Source organism: Elephas maximus, chromosome 3 (assembly GCF_024166365.1).
Source record: "Elephas maximus indicus isolate mEleMax1 chromosome 3, mEleMax1 primary haplotype, whole genome shotgun sequence".
Lineage (NCBI taxonomy): Eukaryota > Metazoa > Chordata > Mammalia > Proboscidea > Elephantidae > Elephas > Elephas maximus.
The window spans coordinates 79,178,034-79,194,029 of record NC_064821.1 but is presented as its reverse complement, the minus strand read 5'-3'; the positions used below and the strand labels follow the sequence as shown (position 1 = coordinate 79,194,029).

The 15,996-nt window shown below is 48.2% G+C and overlaps 1 protein-coding gene across 2 annotated transcripts in view; it reads left to right on the top strand.

Annotated features, from left to right (window-relative positions):
• RSPO1 (R-spondin 1) overlaps nt 1-15,659 on the top strand; it is a 40,360-nt gene extending 24,701 nt beyond the window's left edge. Inside the window, exons 4-7 of one of the 2 annotated variants that reach the window (XM_049878804.1) lie at nt 467-616; nt 1,101-1,289; nt 2,083-2,159; nt 14,885-15,659. In XM_049878804.1, the coding sequence (XP_049734761.1) occupies nt 467-616; nt 1,101-1,289; nt 2,083-2,159; nt 14,885-14,893 (425 nt within the window). In that variant the 3' untranslated portion in view covers nt 14,894-15,659. Of the gene's footprint in view, nt 1-466; nt 617-1,100; nt 1,290-2,082; nt 4,121-14,884 lie in introns of those variants that run through there. The other variant, XM_049878803.1, reaches the window with a different exon arrangement.
• Nucleotides 15,660-15,996: the final 337 nt, after the last annotated feature.

Here is a 15,996-nt window from a genome sequence, read left to right as displayed (position 1 = left end):
CCTCTGAGCAGGAGGAGAACCAGAGTTTGAGATGCTGTAGATGCCCAGCGGTGGGGGAAGGGGAGATGTACTGTCACTGTTGGGGGTCGTCGTGTGCCTCAGTTCACCTCTGGGATGCCGTGAGATGCTGTGACACTCCTCCTCCCTCCCCTACCAGTCCCCAGAGGCCCTGCCCTCCTCCTCCTCCGAAACCGATCATGGGCCTCACCTTGGGTTCTAGAGCCTGGGGTGGCGTTTGCATTAGTGTTGGCTGACCACAGCAGGAGGTCCCAGCTAGCCCCCAAGAGTGGCCACTTCAGCCTGCTTTCTCTGCTCTTCTTTCCCTTTCCCTCCCAAGGCTCCTCTACTGTGATGGAGACTCCAGGCCTGCCCTCCATGTAGGGAGCATGGGTGGGTGTTGGGCATAGGGATGAGGGAAACGCCTGTCCCATGCTCAGCCCGGGCCCCAATCTGGTCCTCTCCTCAGAGTGCAAGATTGAGCACTGCGAAGCTTGCTTCAGCCACAACTTTTGCACCAAGTGTAAGGAGAGCTTGTACTTGCACAAGGGCCGCTGCTACCCGGCCTGTCCTGAGGGTTCTGCAGCTGCCAACGGCACCATGGAGTGCAGCAGCCCTGGTAAGGCACGAGGCGCTGTGGGCAGAGGTCCAGGATCCAAGGGGTGAACCAGGAGGGGGTCTGGTCAGGGAGGCTGTGGGCCGGGTCATCATGAGTCAGAATCTACTCAACGGCAAATGGTTTGGTTTTTTGATTTTTGGGCTAAACATGCCTCCAGGCTGAGGTTAAGTGCTTGACTACTAACTGAAAGGTTGTCAGTTAGAGCCCACCCAGAGGTGCCTTGGAAGACAGGCCTGGTGATCTGCTTCCAAAAGGTCGCAGCCTTGAAAACCCTGTGGAGCACAGTTCTAATCTAACACAAATGGGGTCTCCGTGAGTCAGAATTCACTCAATGGCAACTGGTTTGGTTTTCTGGTTTTTGGGCCAAAGGTGCCTCCAGCCTGAGGCCCAGGCCAAGAGCAAATGGGAAAAAGGCTCCCCTTGGGTGTTCTGGGCCAGGCGAGGAGATGTGACCCCTTCTTCCTCTTCCCTCCCATCCTGCCAGCACAATGTGAAATGAGTGAGTGGTCCCCATGGGGGCCGTGCTCCAAGAAGAAGAAGCTCTGTGGTTTCCGGAGGGGATCCGAGGAGCGGACGCGGAGGGTGCTCCACGCCCCCACGGGGGACTACGCCGTCTGCTCCGACACCAAGGAGACCCGCAGGTGCACAGTGCAGAGGACACCGTGTCCTGAGGGTGAGCTGCAGCCTCCACCCCTTAGGGGTCAGGGGTCAGGCACCAGACACAGGGACCAGACCACCTCTGCCTCCTGCCCAGGAGAGGGCCTCAGAGCAGGGCTCCTATTGATGGAAGAGAAGCCCGGGATGGGGAGTCCCCAACCGAGGACCCCTTTCTGGCCAAGTCATGTGCTTGTCCTGGCAGACAGCAGTGCCCCAAACTCTGAAAGACTCTGTGGTCAATATCCCCCCAGTTCCCTATTTCTCTGAGTCAGCAGAGGTGGGGCTAGAAGGGCCCTTGGAGGTTAGATGGGGATACAGGAGGGAGTGCTGAGACCCAGAGAGGTATACTGATTTGACCAAGGCCACACAGCCTGCAGTTGGCAATGAGGTGGCTGTGGCTCCTTGCCTGGCCCCAAATGGAGGTGGCTGGTGGGAGGTGGAGGAGCAGAGGCTGTCCTGCCTGTCCTGAGAGCTGTGCTAAACTCCTGGGAAGTGCTGTTGGCCTACTGGGATCAAGGTCTGAGGAGGACATGAGGAAGAGGAGGGTGTCTGGTGTGAACTTGACGGTTGTACGGTGAAAGGGTCTTAGGACCCCCTCTCCATACTCCTGTTGCAGGATCCTTGGAAGTGCTGCTGGACAGAGGAGGCCTTGAGGTGACCCTGACTATCTAAAGGAGCATCTCCAGGCATCCTCCCTGTTCCCCCCAGCTTCCTCACCACCCCCCTCCTGGGGCCCTTGGCCATGCCTAGGGCCTCGCTGCTTTCGGCAGGACGCCCTTTGTTGATTCTTCCTTCTGTTGGGGTTGCAGGGCAGAAGAGGAGGAAGGGAGGCCAGGGCCGGCGGGAGAATGCCAACAGGAATCTGAACAGGAAGGAGAGCAAGGAGGTGGGCACTGGCTCCAGGAAACGCAAGGGGCAGCAACAGCAGCAGCATCAAGGGACAGTGGGGCCGGTCACGTCTGCGGGGCCCACCTAGGGATGGTGTTCAGCCTCCAGGCCCATGCAGAAACAGTCCAGAACTGCTCTGTGTGATGAAAGCTTTACTGAACTGGAGCAACTGGGACAACGCATACACATACACTCCACACATACATGCATGCACACACACAAGCGTGCAAACCCCATATCCAAATATACAACAACATATACACACACGCACATACATCCAAATGTACAACCATACATACATGTACACATGTGCACACACACATGCCCTCTCTCCAAACCACTGGAAGAAATTTCTATCCCTGGGACATCACCGTGTGAAAAAGTGAGGGGAGGGGAGGGGCAGAGGGCCCAGCAGCACTTGCTTGGTTTAAAATGTTCCCGGTAGACACAAGAGAGAGAACATTTCCCAGTGCCCAGGCCGAAGCGTGGCAGAGTGGGTGCCTTCTGGAGGAGCTGATGGGATCAGCTGGTGTGGCAGACAGGAGCCAAAGCTTGAGGACTGCTGGGGACCCAGGAGAAGCCTTCTCCCGACCCTGCTCAGCATCTCTAACTGTGTGACTTTATCATTGGAGAGTGTATGTTACATATCCATGGTACATACCAGGGCTGACCTGACTCTGAAAACTGCTTAAAGGTTTATTTCAAATTAAAAAAAAAAAAAAAAGACAGCAGTAGCCATAGGTACCACATTCCTTTTCAGGTGCAGGGATTGGTGGGGCACATATGCTAATCTGTGGATTAGCAGTGACGTTTTTACCGGGGAGCTTGTTACAAATGAGACCCTCAGGTTCCATCCTAGACCTAATGAAGCAGAGTCTGCATTTTAACAAGATGTCGTGCACATCAAAGTTTGAGAAGCACTGCCCTAACGAATTACCTCTAGGTGGCACAATGGTTGAGAGCTCGGCTGCTAACCCAAAAGGTTGGCAGTTTGAATCCACCAGCTGTTCCCTGGAAATGGTATGGGGCAGTTCTACTCTGTCCTACAGGGTTGCTATGAGTTGGAACCAACTCCACAGCAATGGGTTTGGGTTTTGTTTTGAAGCTTCCATCAAAAGGAGGCCTGGTAGCGCACAATGGTTAAGCACCCGGCTACTAAGCGAAAGGTCAGTGGTTTGAACCCCCCATCCACTTTGTGGAAGAAAAGACCTGGTGATCTGCTCCCATAAAGATTAAAGCCTAGGAAGCCCTATAGGGCAGCTCTACTCTGTCACGCGAGGTCAATACGAGCCAAAATTGTCAATGGCTCCTAACAACAACAAGCTTCCATCTAAGGATGGAAAAAGAGGGCCTAAGCCACCTTGTGATCTGAGGGATTCTGGGCCACTATAAAGGAGGGCTTTCCGTCTGGAAGAGGTAGAATCTATACACTGAAGGGATATGGTGGCACTCTTAGGGCATGGGGATCCTCTGGCTCTCTGAGATGGGTTGGGGACAGTCCTACCAAAGGCAGGGCAGGGGATGGAATGACCTCTTGTGGCAATCTGGTGTCCACTGGCAGCCTTTGTATGCCAGGCTCTGGACTAGGTGTTTGGTTCCCAGTGGGAGCTGCACTGACCTGAGCCCTGCTTGCGCAGAGCATAGAGGTTGGTGGGGGAGACAGGTGGAAATGGGGTAATCATACAAACAAATGTATAATTATAAATGGGCAGAGTCAAGAGCAGGCAACCACTAGCACATACACATAGCTATGAAAGTGAATGAAAATCAGACTTTATCTCAGGGAGCCTTTGGAGAGGAGGTGATGTTTGAGCCAAGCTCTAAAGGATGAGGAGGAGCTAGGACAAAGGAGGAATGGTGTTCTAGACCAGTGCTGTCCCATGGATGTAGAATGTGAGTGAGCTACATAAATAATTTAAAATGTTCTAGCTAATTTTAATTATATTTTTATCTAACCAAATATATGCAAAATATTATCTTTTAACATATAATCAATATAAAAATTAATGAGATCTTTCACATACTCTATTTTTTGAACCATGTCTTTAACATACTGTGTATGTTTACACATGTTCACACATAGCACATATCAATTAAGAGATTAATTTTGACCAGAAACACCTGATCCGTATGTAGGTTTCAAAAAAATTAGAATTGCAAAAGGAGATTGACGTACTCAACTTGTTCCAAGTATATTTAACAGTTTTCCAATATCTGAATTGGATATCTGGGTTTTTTAAAAATTTAAATGTTAATTAATTAAAATTAAATAACATTAACCATTTATTCAGTTCTGAAGTTGCACTAGCCACATTTCAAGTACTCGATTGCCACATGTGACTAATGTCTACTGTGCTGGACAACATAGTTCTGTACAGAGGGAATAGCATGTGCAAATGTCCTGTGGCAGAAAGGAGTTTGGTGTTTGAGGAAATGTAAGAAGGTCAGCATAGCTGAAAAGCCCAGAGGGCAAATGTGGCAAGATGAGCCAGAAAGATCCCTGAAGTTTGGTCTTTATTCTCAGAGCCAAGGGAGGCTGTTGAGGTGTTTAAAGCAGGGGCTAACACGACCAGATTTGCATTTTGCAAAGACCACAGTGGCTGTAGTGTGGGGAACAAATTAAAGGGAGGCTGGTGAGAAGGACTTTGCTGCATCTGGGTGAGAGGTGTTGGAAGCTTGGAATAGAGAGTAGTACAATAAAACCTGCGAAAGCAAGAACCCGTGTAAGGTGGAAACCTGTCAGAGAAGGAAAATTCATATATTTTCCACTAAAATGAGTGCTAGAAAAGGTGAGACTGCACCCTGCCAAAGACAGAAAACTTGTGAGACACATAAAGATAAGGCAGTCCCGTCGAATTCCGACTCTCACAGGTTTCACTGTAGCGGGAATGGAGAGAACTAGACAAAGTCAAAGGTATCTTGGGGGATAAAGTTGACAGAATTGGGTGATAAACTGGATATGGAAGAGGGGCGCGAAGGAGAAGGAGGTGTCAAGAACGATGTCCCTATATCTGGCTCAAACAACCAGATGGTGATGCAGTTTACTGAGATGAAAAGCAAGAGGGGAGAATATAAATTTGGTTTTGACCATGTTGAGCTGGAGGCATCCTGGTGAAGATGGTGAGCAGACATTGCATAAACACAAGTACAGGTCTAGTGCACATAGGGAAGTCTGGGCTGGAATATAAACTGGTGTAGAGAAAATAACTGAGGCTGTGGGTTTGGGAAAGATGGACTAAAAAGAGAGTCGTAGTCAAAGAGGGCTCTGAAGCCCTCCAAACATAAAAATCAGATCATGGAAGATGAGTTGGCGAAGGAGTCAGAGGAGGAGCAGGCAGAGAGATAAGAGGGAAACCAGGGGGAGTATGATGTCCCAGGAGCTAGCCAGAAGGAGGGAGAGATCAAGAGGTTCAAAAGCTGCTAAGAGATGTAAAGTGAGGACTGGAAAATGACCATTGGAGTTAGCTACATGTGTGCCAGTAATAACCTTAGTGAGAGCTGCTTTGGGAAACAATGACGGTAGAAATCAGCATAGGCAATCCCTTCAGGAAGGTTGGCTGTGAAAAGGAGGAGATAAATAGGACAGGGGCTAGAGAAAGATGTAGTGTCAAGAGAAAATCTTCCTTTTTTTTTTTTTTTTTTTTTAAGATATAGAAGACTGGGGCATGTTTAAAACCTCCTGGGAAGGGTCTAGTTGAGGGAAGGAGGTTGACTACATAGGAGAGAGAAGGGAAATCAGTAGTAGAAGGTTCCTGAGAAGATGGCAGGAGCACAAGAGGGATGGCTACCACGGCGAGGTTAGAAGTGGGCCTCAACCAGGAGGAGGGGCAGCTCTCCAGGAGCAAGGAGAGGGTGGTGCAGGTGTGGGAGGCTGGTTGGTGTGCCTGCCACTCTGCAGGTCCTGTTCCACCCACACCTGTGATCGCCTTCACTACTGGTCAGGACTTGGAGCCTGTGTTGGAACCAGGGCATGGTCACTGGCTGCCCATGGTCAGCTCTGCTTCTCCTCTCCCCCTAGCTCCTCACTTTGCGTCCTGTCCCTGACTCTGGGTACATCTTTGTCCCTCTGGCTCTGTCTTTGTTCTGGCTGGACTCAGTCTCTCTTTATGTTTGGCCTCTCTGTCTTCGCCTCTCTCTGCTTCTCTGACTTTCTGTCCCTCATTTTGTCCCCTTGTCCTTTTCTGTTTCCACCTCAGCGTCTCACTCCATTTATGTGTGCCATTGTTTCTCTGTGTTTCTGTCTCTCTTCTCCTGGGCTTCACTCCTCAATCCTTATATGTCTTGGCTATCTCTGGCTCTGATTTGTCCCAATCTTCCAGATCCTTAAGCCCTCGCTTCTCAAAAGTTGTAGCCACATCATCTGGAAACGTGCTAAAAATGCAGACTCTCAGGCCCCACCTCCACCTAATGCACTTGAATCTGCCTTGTAACAAGATGCCCAAAAGAATTCCCGTACAGATTAAAGTCCCATTCACATGTTGAATCCCCATACAGATTAAAGTCCCATTCACATGTTGAATCCCCGTACAGATTAAAGTCCCGTTCACATGTTGAATCCCCGTACAGATTAAAGTCCCGTTCACATGTTGAATCCCCGTACAGATTAAAGTCCCGTTCACATGTTGAATCCCCGTACAGATTAAAGTCCCATTCACGTGTTGAATCCCCGTACAGATTAAAGTCTCATTCACATGTTGAATTCCTGTACATATTAAAGTCCCATTCACACATAGAATTCACGTACAAAAGTTTGAGAAGCACCTCCATTAAGATACCCTCTAAAAGAACAACATCAGTAACAAAATTCCAGAATATTAGCAACGTCAGAGAAGGGGGTGGCTCCTCCTGTATCTCCTTTATTACCTAGGTGATGCTCTGAGGTTCAAAAGCTCAGAGAACAAGATTCTCTGTGTCACCTCCTTGAGCCTTCTAAGCCCCTGAGGCTCTAGGCAGGTAAAGAGAAGGAACCTAATATGACCTTCAGGAGTCCCGAGTCCACTGAGGCACACCTGATACCTCAGCTTCTTTATCTGCAAAATTATTGGTGGAAGGGTGTTTTCCCTGATGCTGACACTTTGGCGGCTTCCAGGTGAGATCCCAGTGCATCCCTGAGAACAATTAGCCCCACCTCGGAGCCCTGGTGGCACAGTGGTTACAAGCTTGGCTGCTAACCAAAAGGTTAGCAGTTCAAGTCCACTAGCCAGTCCTTGGAAACCCTGTGGGGCAATTCCACTCTGTCCTATAGGGTCGCTATGAGTTGGAATCTACTCAACAGCAATGCGTTGACCTTTGGGGACAGTGGTCGTTCAGCAGTAGAATTCTTGCCTTCCACCCTGGACACCTGGGTTTGATCCCAGCCAATGCACCTCATGGGCAGTCACCACCCGTCTGTCAGTGGAGGCTTGTGTATGGCTATGATACGGAACAGGTTTCAGTGGAACTTCCAGACTAAGACAGGCTAGGAAGAAAGGCCTGGAGATCTACTTCCAAAAATCAGTTAATGAAAACCCCATGGAGCACAGCAGTGAGATCTGCAACCGATCACGGGGCTGGCGTAGAGTGTCGTTCTATTGTGCATGGGGTCGCTAGGAGTCGGGGGCTGACTTAACAGAGGCTAATACCACCTACTTCCATCTCTCTCACTCTGTCCTTTCAAGCCTAAGAATGTTTTTTTTTTTTTGGAGTGGAGGCGAACTTCAAGGTGGGAAGAGGGGACGGAGACTACTCACAGCTTTAGACATATCCCACCTGAAGCCAGAGACCATGAGGGCGGAAGGCAGCCCAGAGTTGATCCAGAAATCACACTTTGTGCATGTCAAAATGAGCAAGTGCCAGAGGCAGGGAGTCCATGTGGAGGCGCCCAACCCCTTTGCCCAGGTTCAGGCAACAACAGCACGTGATTTGCATGCGGCTGTTATCTGCCCACGTTGTTATTTGGCAAATGTTAGTTTTTTCCTCCTCAGGGTCACAGACTTGCCCGGACTAACTAACACATTTCTGGCCACTTTACCCAGTTCCAGCTCTGGTGTGGTTCACACCAAGTCTCCAGAGAATGGATTTGTTTTCCATTTCAATATTTTGGGTGATGGGGTTTTGTTTTCTGGGTTTGTTTCTTTAAGTGGTTTTTTCCCTCTGGTTTGTTTGGTTTGGTTTAGGAGGCCTGAGAGGAAATTTAGGAAAGGCTCAGCTTCCTGGGCCCTGACACATGTCCCTGACACAGGGCCAGTAACCCAGGTGCTGGCTTTTCTCCCTGACTCCTCCAGCCGTAGTCCAGACCAGATTTAAATGGAAAACAGGTGTAAACCCTGGTGAAAGGTGGTAAAGTAGAAGGAAAAACAGTGAAAACAGTTTCCATTTTGAAGGACTGAATCCATTCTTGGTGAAGGGACTGGAGGTCTGTCTGGCTAGCAGAAGTGAGCCCAAACAAAAGCCTAGTAATAGGGGAGTAGAGAAGATCTGAAGAGTAGATGCCTCAGGGGTTGCTGAGATGTGAGCATACCAGAGCTGGGTGCACCTGCTGTGGTGTGGCATACCTCCTGGCTCTCCCAAGGGAAAGAGCCAACACTCTGTGAAGAACAAACGGGTCTTGGCTGAAGACTTGGTTGAGGCTCTTTCAGCATCAACAGAGTCCTGCACCAAATAGACCCTTGAATGAGCAGGCACTGATGGGGATAGTGGGAGAGCTAGGAAATGTGGACCCCTACCTTTCGCAGACACCCTAACCTAGCAGGTTGATGGTGAGGAAGGTAAGAGACTGAGGCCAGTGGCTGAAGAAGGTGGCTTGGGTTCTGCCCTAGAGCCTTCCAGAACTTAAGTAGGAAATTGCGAAACAGAGCTACATTTTGAAAGAGAAAGTATGTGAAAAATGGTTCCTCCCTCGCCTGTTCACCCTCCTCGAGCTTGGTGCAGGGAGGCGGCGAGATGGATTCCTGGCTGGACTCAGTTTGCTGTGGGAAAGAGGGCAAAGGCAAGCCCTTAGCCACCCCCCACCCCAGGCCAGGCCAGGCCACAGCGACTGCCAGCCTTTGATTATTGATTATTGTTATTGGGGTGCACTTTTTCCATCGGCTGCGCATCAGGCTGATCCACAGAGAAGGCTAGCTCCTTCCTCTGGCTGAGCTTTGTCTCCTGAAAGGGCTGACTTCTGGGGGCTACCTCTGCAACCCAATACGTACCATGGGCTGCTGATTAAATACTTGGAATGCCTTCAGGCCAAGCCAGGCCTGTCCATAAAATGGGAGGCATTTTGGCAGTTCCAAGGCCCCTGGCACCCAGTCTTGGCACTGGCCGGGCTGTCTTCTTCAAGGAGCTGGGGTGGGCTTCCTGCCAGCATGCTTCCCTGGGAAACATCGAAGTGAGTTAAAGTCAACAATGAGTTCATCTCCAAAAGGAATAAGTTGGCAGCCTCCAGGGCAGGAGAACAGGAGGAGGAGGGACAGGGATTTGGGGGCAGGGAAGGAGGTTAGGTGATGCTGGAACAGCCAGACCAGATCCAAGCCTGCCAAATTAGCTGGCATTTCAAGGAACAAACAGAAGTGCTCTCCCAGGCCAGCTCTGGAAGGCTCACTTGGCAAAGATGGTGATGATGAGGGTGTCACAATCCCGGGGACCATGAGAAGTGTCCTCTCAAGGCTTGGAAGCTGGGAGCAAGACACTGAGATGGAAAGAGGCTGGGTGGCAGGGTTGGTGGGCCAGGGAGCTCTGGCTCTGCTGGTCCCAGGCCTGAGGGTGGCCATTTGGGCAGTTGAACTCCACTGTCTCATTCTGGTGAATTCAAAGGGGGAGGATTTGGTGTCAAGGCCAAGTGAAAAGCAAGCTTGATTTGAGAGTCAAACAGTTAATACGCTTAACTACTAACTGAAAGGTTCGAGTTGGCCCAGAGGTGCCTTGGAAGAAAGCCTTGGTGATCTACTTCCAAAACACCAGCCACTGAAAACCCTATGGAGCACAATTCCGCTGTGACACGCATGGGGTGGCCAGGAATAGGAATTGACTTGCCTACAACTGGTAACAACTGGTGGGACGATTATAATTCTCTCACAGGGCTTTGCATTGAGATAATGGCTCCTGACGTGAACTAGTGTTTCATTTCTGGTCTCTTCACTGCCTGGGGCAGGAGGCCACATCTTAAAGGGCTTTGGACTTTTCTTGACTCACTTGATCTGATACACCACGGGATCGAGAGCCAAGGGCAAAGACAGCCCCAAGTGAGCGGCACCCTGGGATAGGCGTGAAGCTGGAGCCACCTCTCTGTGGCACCTGGGTGGAATCACAGCCTACCCAGCCACCTCAAGGGCTAGACTCAGCCTGGAGGGAGGAAAGAGTGCCTCCCCACTTTGGACAGAAAAGCCTGATAACGACTCAGCAGCTGCTCGTGCCAGGTCAAGATACACATAAGCCATCTGGCTCAGACTTCGGATGTGCCCCCGGGGCTCCGAGAGTCTGGCTACAACTGCCTTGAATATATACTTGGCCTGTCTCCCAAGGGCAGGGCCATTGCTGATAGACTGTGCTTGATTTCTCACATGCCCTCGCATTCTCACAAGGTATTTTATTGGAGGAGGTATTTGCCTACCACATGTATTTACAATTGATTTCCTACCACCAAACCAAAATGTCCACAGACATTGCACCTCAATTTCTCACAAACACATTCTCATTGCATTCCCGTGGCTTACCCTTCTCCCGTTTCCCTCTCTTTTTTTCCAAACCTGCTTCACTGGTCTGGTCCCTCCTGATTCCTTTCCACATACTCCGGCTTTGGCTCTTCTGCTCTCCCAGAGCCTTCACTGGCCCCTCCCATTACTACCCTTGGTCTTCCTCTTTCTGCTTTGCTTTTGGTGTGTAGCCACAGGCTCTTCATAGCCATAGATTGCCTTGGTAATAGTTTCCCTCTATCTTTGACCAATTGCTTTTGTCTTTGGTTATCACTGGCTAGATGTTTGTTGAATGAAAAAAAAAAAAAGAATGAATGAAAAGGTCCTGCTTGAATGGGTTTGTTCTCACATAGTCCTTGGAGATCATAGTTACTGGTAGTTCTTACTCCTTTCTCTTTCTGGGAGGAAAAATAAGGTGAGCACCAAAGTTCACTGGGGCATTAGTGACCTCGATCTTTTTGTCATTTGACCACAACTGGTTGTGACCACCCAACTTTCCAGGGTCGCCACCTGCCACTCGCATTTACTAACTCATCTAGTCTTCTACTTAGAATTACTCACTGGCACCCGACATGAACGAACTTTCAGATTTCAGTGCCTCTCCACGCTGTTCCCTCTCTCTCAAATGTGCTTCCCCATGCTCTTTCTCACCTATAGATCTCCTACTCGTATTTCATACCCAGATCCAATTACTCTTCCTCCGTGAAGGAACCTTCTCACTGATTGTTTCTTCCTCCTCTATGTTTCTTGTTGTTGTCAGCTGCTGTCAAGTTGGTCCCTGACTCATGGTGACCCCATGCACAATGGAACAGTAGGTTGCTAATCAGACTGTTGTGACCCATCGGGTTTTCATTAGCTGATTTTTGGAAGTAGCTCGCCAGGCCTTCCTTCCTCCTCTTAGCCTGGAAGCTCCACTGAAACCTGTTCAGCATCGTAGCAACATGCAAGCCTCCACTGACGTACAGGTGTAGCCGTGCCTGAGGCACACTGGGTGTTCAGTACGGAAGGTGAGAATTCTACCACTGAACCCGCAGTGCTTTATCTACATTCCTATGGACTGTCCGTACGTTTTTTATCAGCTCTTCTGTCTGTGCCTCCAGCCAAAGGTGAGCTCTTGAGAGCAGGGACTGTCAAATTAATTATTGCATTGCCTGTCCTTTCCTAAGTCTCACAAGCCTGTGGGTACAGTTGGAGACATAATAATAATGGCAGACATTTACACAGTGCTTACATTGCCTAAGCTCTTTATTTGCGTTACCTTATTTAATCCTCAAACATAGCCCTGTACGGTAGTGGTAGCTGTTTCTAGGTGCTATCGAGTCAATTTTTGACTCATAGTAACCTCACATGGTAGAATAGAACTACCCCGTAGGGTCCCCTAAGCTATAAACTTTATGGGAGCATATCACCAGGTCTCTTCTCCCACAGGGCCCTGGGTGGGTTTGAGCTGCCAACCTTTCAGTTAGCAGCTGAACACTTAACCATTGCTGCACTGGGGCTCCTTCCCTGTGTGGTAGATACCATTATTATGTCTGTTTTACAGACGAGGACACTGGCGATAAAGAGGTTAAGGGATGAGACCAAGGGCACACAGCTAATAAGTGGTAGAGCTAGGATTTGAACTCAAGTAGCTTGTCTTCACCACTGACTAGCTGTGTGAAAACTCACATTTTGCATATCTGTTTCCCCACCTTCTGTACCATGATATTTAGCCTATTCAGAGTCTCACTCATTTACTGGCGGGAAGTGGGGGTTCCCAGGAGATGAATCACATATGTTCACAAATAACAGAGTCCTCACAGACATCCACCAGGCCCTACCTCTGCACTCTAGCCCCCCGTATCGGTGTCCTCTGGCCACTACCACCGCAGCTTCTAATGCCCTCAGTGAGTGTGCCAACACAGCACAGGGGCTGCCTCGGGATGCTTCTGAAGCTGCCCACCCCAGCTGCAGCCCCTGAAGACCCTAATGCACCAGAACCATGTTGTGCAAAGCATACACTCTCTCTTCTCTACTTTGTATTATGTATTACAAAGTCACCAAAGCTGGTTTCACAAAGACTAAGGACAAAGGGGCTCTTTGGACTTCTGTCAGAAGCTCCTTTCTCCTTTGGCCTCAGAGAAAAATCCCAGGGCTTGGCTAGGGGCCTGACAGACCAATGCAGCTACCCTCAAGACCCCTTTTTCTCCTTCACCACAGGTTCTCTCTGCCCCCTCCCTGAAATTTAAACCTTTCCAGGGAGCCCCCTGCTGGCCCACTAAAGCATCAGCTACACTCAGATGAGTCCCTGGGCAGTATGGACAGTTACTGCACTCAGCTGATAACCGAAAGGTCGGAGGTTCGAGTCCACCCAGAGATGCCTCAGAAGAAAGGTCTGGTGACCTACTTCTGGAAAAATCAGCCATCAAAAACCCTATGGAGTACAGTTGTACTCTGATACATATGGTGTTGCCATGATGTGGAATCAATTCTGCAATGATTGGTTTACACTTGGATGTGTAGCCTGGGTTCACTCTGGACCACCTTATTTGAGTCCTCAAGGCAGAAAAAATGAAAGTGTCTCTGTATTGGTAATGTTCACTTGCAGAAAGCAATCAATGGCAAATAGTCAGCAAATAATCACTTCCGTACCCATTCAATGCATAGAACATATGCAGGAGCCCTAGGACAGGGGTCGGAAAGCTAGTAAAACAGGCTTCTGCAGGGTACAAGGTGTCTGTCACAGCTACTCATCACTCCATTTGTAGCGCAAAAGCAGCCATAAGCAATATGTAGATAAATGACGTGCCTGTGTTCCAATAAATATATATGGACACTGAAATGTGAATTTCATATAATTTTCGTGTATCACAAAATATTCTCTTGATTTTTTTTCACCTATTTAAAAAATGCAAACACCATTCTTAGCTTGTAGACCATACAAAAAACAAGCAGCAGGTCAGATGTGGCCCTCGGGCTGTAGTTTGCCTGCCCTTGCTCTAGGAGATAAGCTATTTATGTGGTTGATGCCTTTTCTTTGGGGTTAAATCTCCAGGACCTAGGCACAATGGTCAGGTACCCTGGGGATTTGCCTAGCTCTAGCTGGAAGAAAAAACTGAAAAATCTAAAGTCCCTCAGACATTTACAGCATCTAGAAGATTCTTCCACTCTGGGTTACGCAGTGAGTTGGAAGGACTGCTTTTTCCTGAAATGAGGGTGTGGTAGACTTGTCTTTTTCTACTCAGGGCTTTAAAAGTTTCCATAAATCAAGGCTTTGACCAGTTCTTCCTCCTCTGCTTGAAAAGATATTCATCCCACCTTTCTTCCACACCTCAGCCTGAATCTCTACTTTGGAAATAAGATTTTGTTCTTAGTCTAGACTAGACTACCAAGGGAGCAGAAGGGATGGAGGATGTCAGAGACAACCTCAGTGTTTTGCTGTGCAGAGGCTGCCCCTAGAGCAAGGCTGACCCACTGACAGTCAGAGCACTCTTGACTCACTGGTTTCATGAGCTGACTTTTGGGATTCTTTAAAGTGACATTCTGCTTCTGGAAACAATACAAGGGACCTGGTTAACATTTTAAAAAAGTGTTTTCTTAAGGAAAAGGGGAGAGGAGGGTAGCGATGAAGGGGTAAAGAATTATGAAAAGATTTAGTCTAACAGCTTAAAAATCAAAAGGATCATTGGACAGATAGATATCAAATATAATAGGAAACACACTGATTCTGGGGAGATCACTTAGTATGGGCCTTCCAACTCCTTGGAGCTTAAACAATTATCTACAATTTGGAATTATACTTTAACTTCCCACATCAGCGTGTGTTCTGCATCCATTTCTCAGGACGTAGCCAGCAATCTTGAGTTATCTAAACCAGGCTGAAAATTAGAGGCCATTAATAGCATCTCATAAAATTGCTTGTCAGGTTTTCTTAAGAAGAATATGCTGAGGGATTTGGTGATACAAAGGAGCAAAACACTGCTAGTTATTTTTCCAAAGCTTAATCTAGAAATCTTTTTGAAGAGCTTCTTATTCAGCAATGAGACGAATGCCAAGACTAATATAGACTATATTTTTCCCCATTTAGAAGTGGTGACCAGATACATCATCCGTGAAAAGAAGTTTCTTGGGGTCCCCAGAGGTGAACTTCTTAGCCACTTTTCATAGCCAGCCAGCTCACCAGTTTGCTATATCTTTGCCCAACACTTCTTCCCTAAAACCCAAAACCAAACCCATTGCCATCGAGTCAATTCCAACTCATATCGATCTTACAGGACAGAACAGAACTGCCTCACAGGGTTTCCAAGGAGCAGCTGGTGGATTTGAACTGCCGACCTTTTGGTTAGCAGCTGAACTCTTAACCGCTGTGCCAAAAGCTTCCCAGTGACCTGGAAAAACATTGGTATCCTAGACTCAAAATTGAGGGCAATTTGGCCCATGAAGCTCCCATTTAATACAACTTATTTATTTTTCTTATGTTCGTGGAAGCAGCAGTCAAGAAGTCAAATGATGTATTGCATTTGGGTAAATCTGCTGCAAAAGACTTCTTTTAAGTTTTAAAAAGCAAAGATGTCACCTGACCCGAGCCTGGTCTTTTCAATTGCCTCATATGCATGCGAAAGCTGGACAGTGAAAAAGCAAGACAGAAGAAAAATTGATGCATTCAAATTGTGGTGTTGGTGAAGAATACAGAATATACCATGGATTTCCCGAAGAACAAACAAATCAGTCTTAGAACAGGTACAACCAGGATGCTCCTTAGAAGTGAGGATGGTGAGACTTTGGCTTGCCTTCTTTGTACATGTCATCAGGAGAGCTCAGTGTCCTCGCATGGTTAGTAGAGGATCAGGGGAAACCCTCAATGTGATGAATTGACCCAACAGCCACAACAATGGGCTCAAACATACCAATGATCATGGAGAGGGCACAGAATCGGGCAACGTTTCGTTCTGTTATACATAGGGTCACCATGAGTCGGAGCCAACTTGACAGCAACTAACAACAGCAACAATAGCATTTTTCTTATATTTTCTTGTAAACTGTTAAGATTTTATAACCAAAGAATTTCTTTTTTGTCTTCTACAAACAAAACAAAACAACAATCCTGAAAACTTATTCTGAGTCCTTCTCTGTTCTTCCAGGGCCTCAGAGCCTTCTGCTTGGGGACTAGGAATGGTTTCACATTGAGTGGCAGCCACT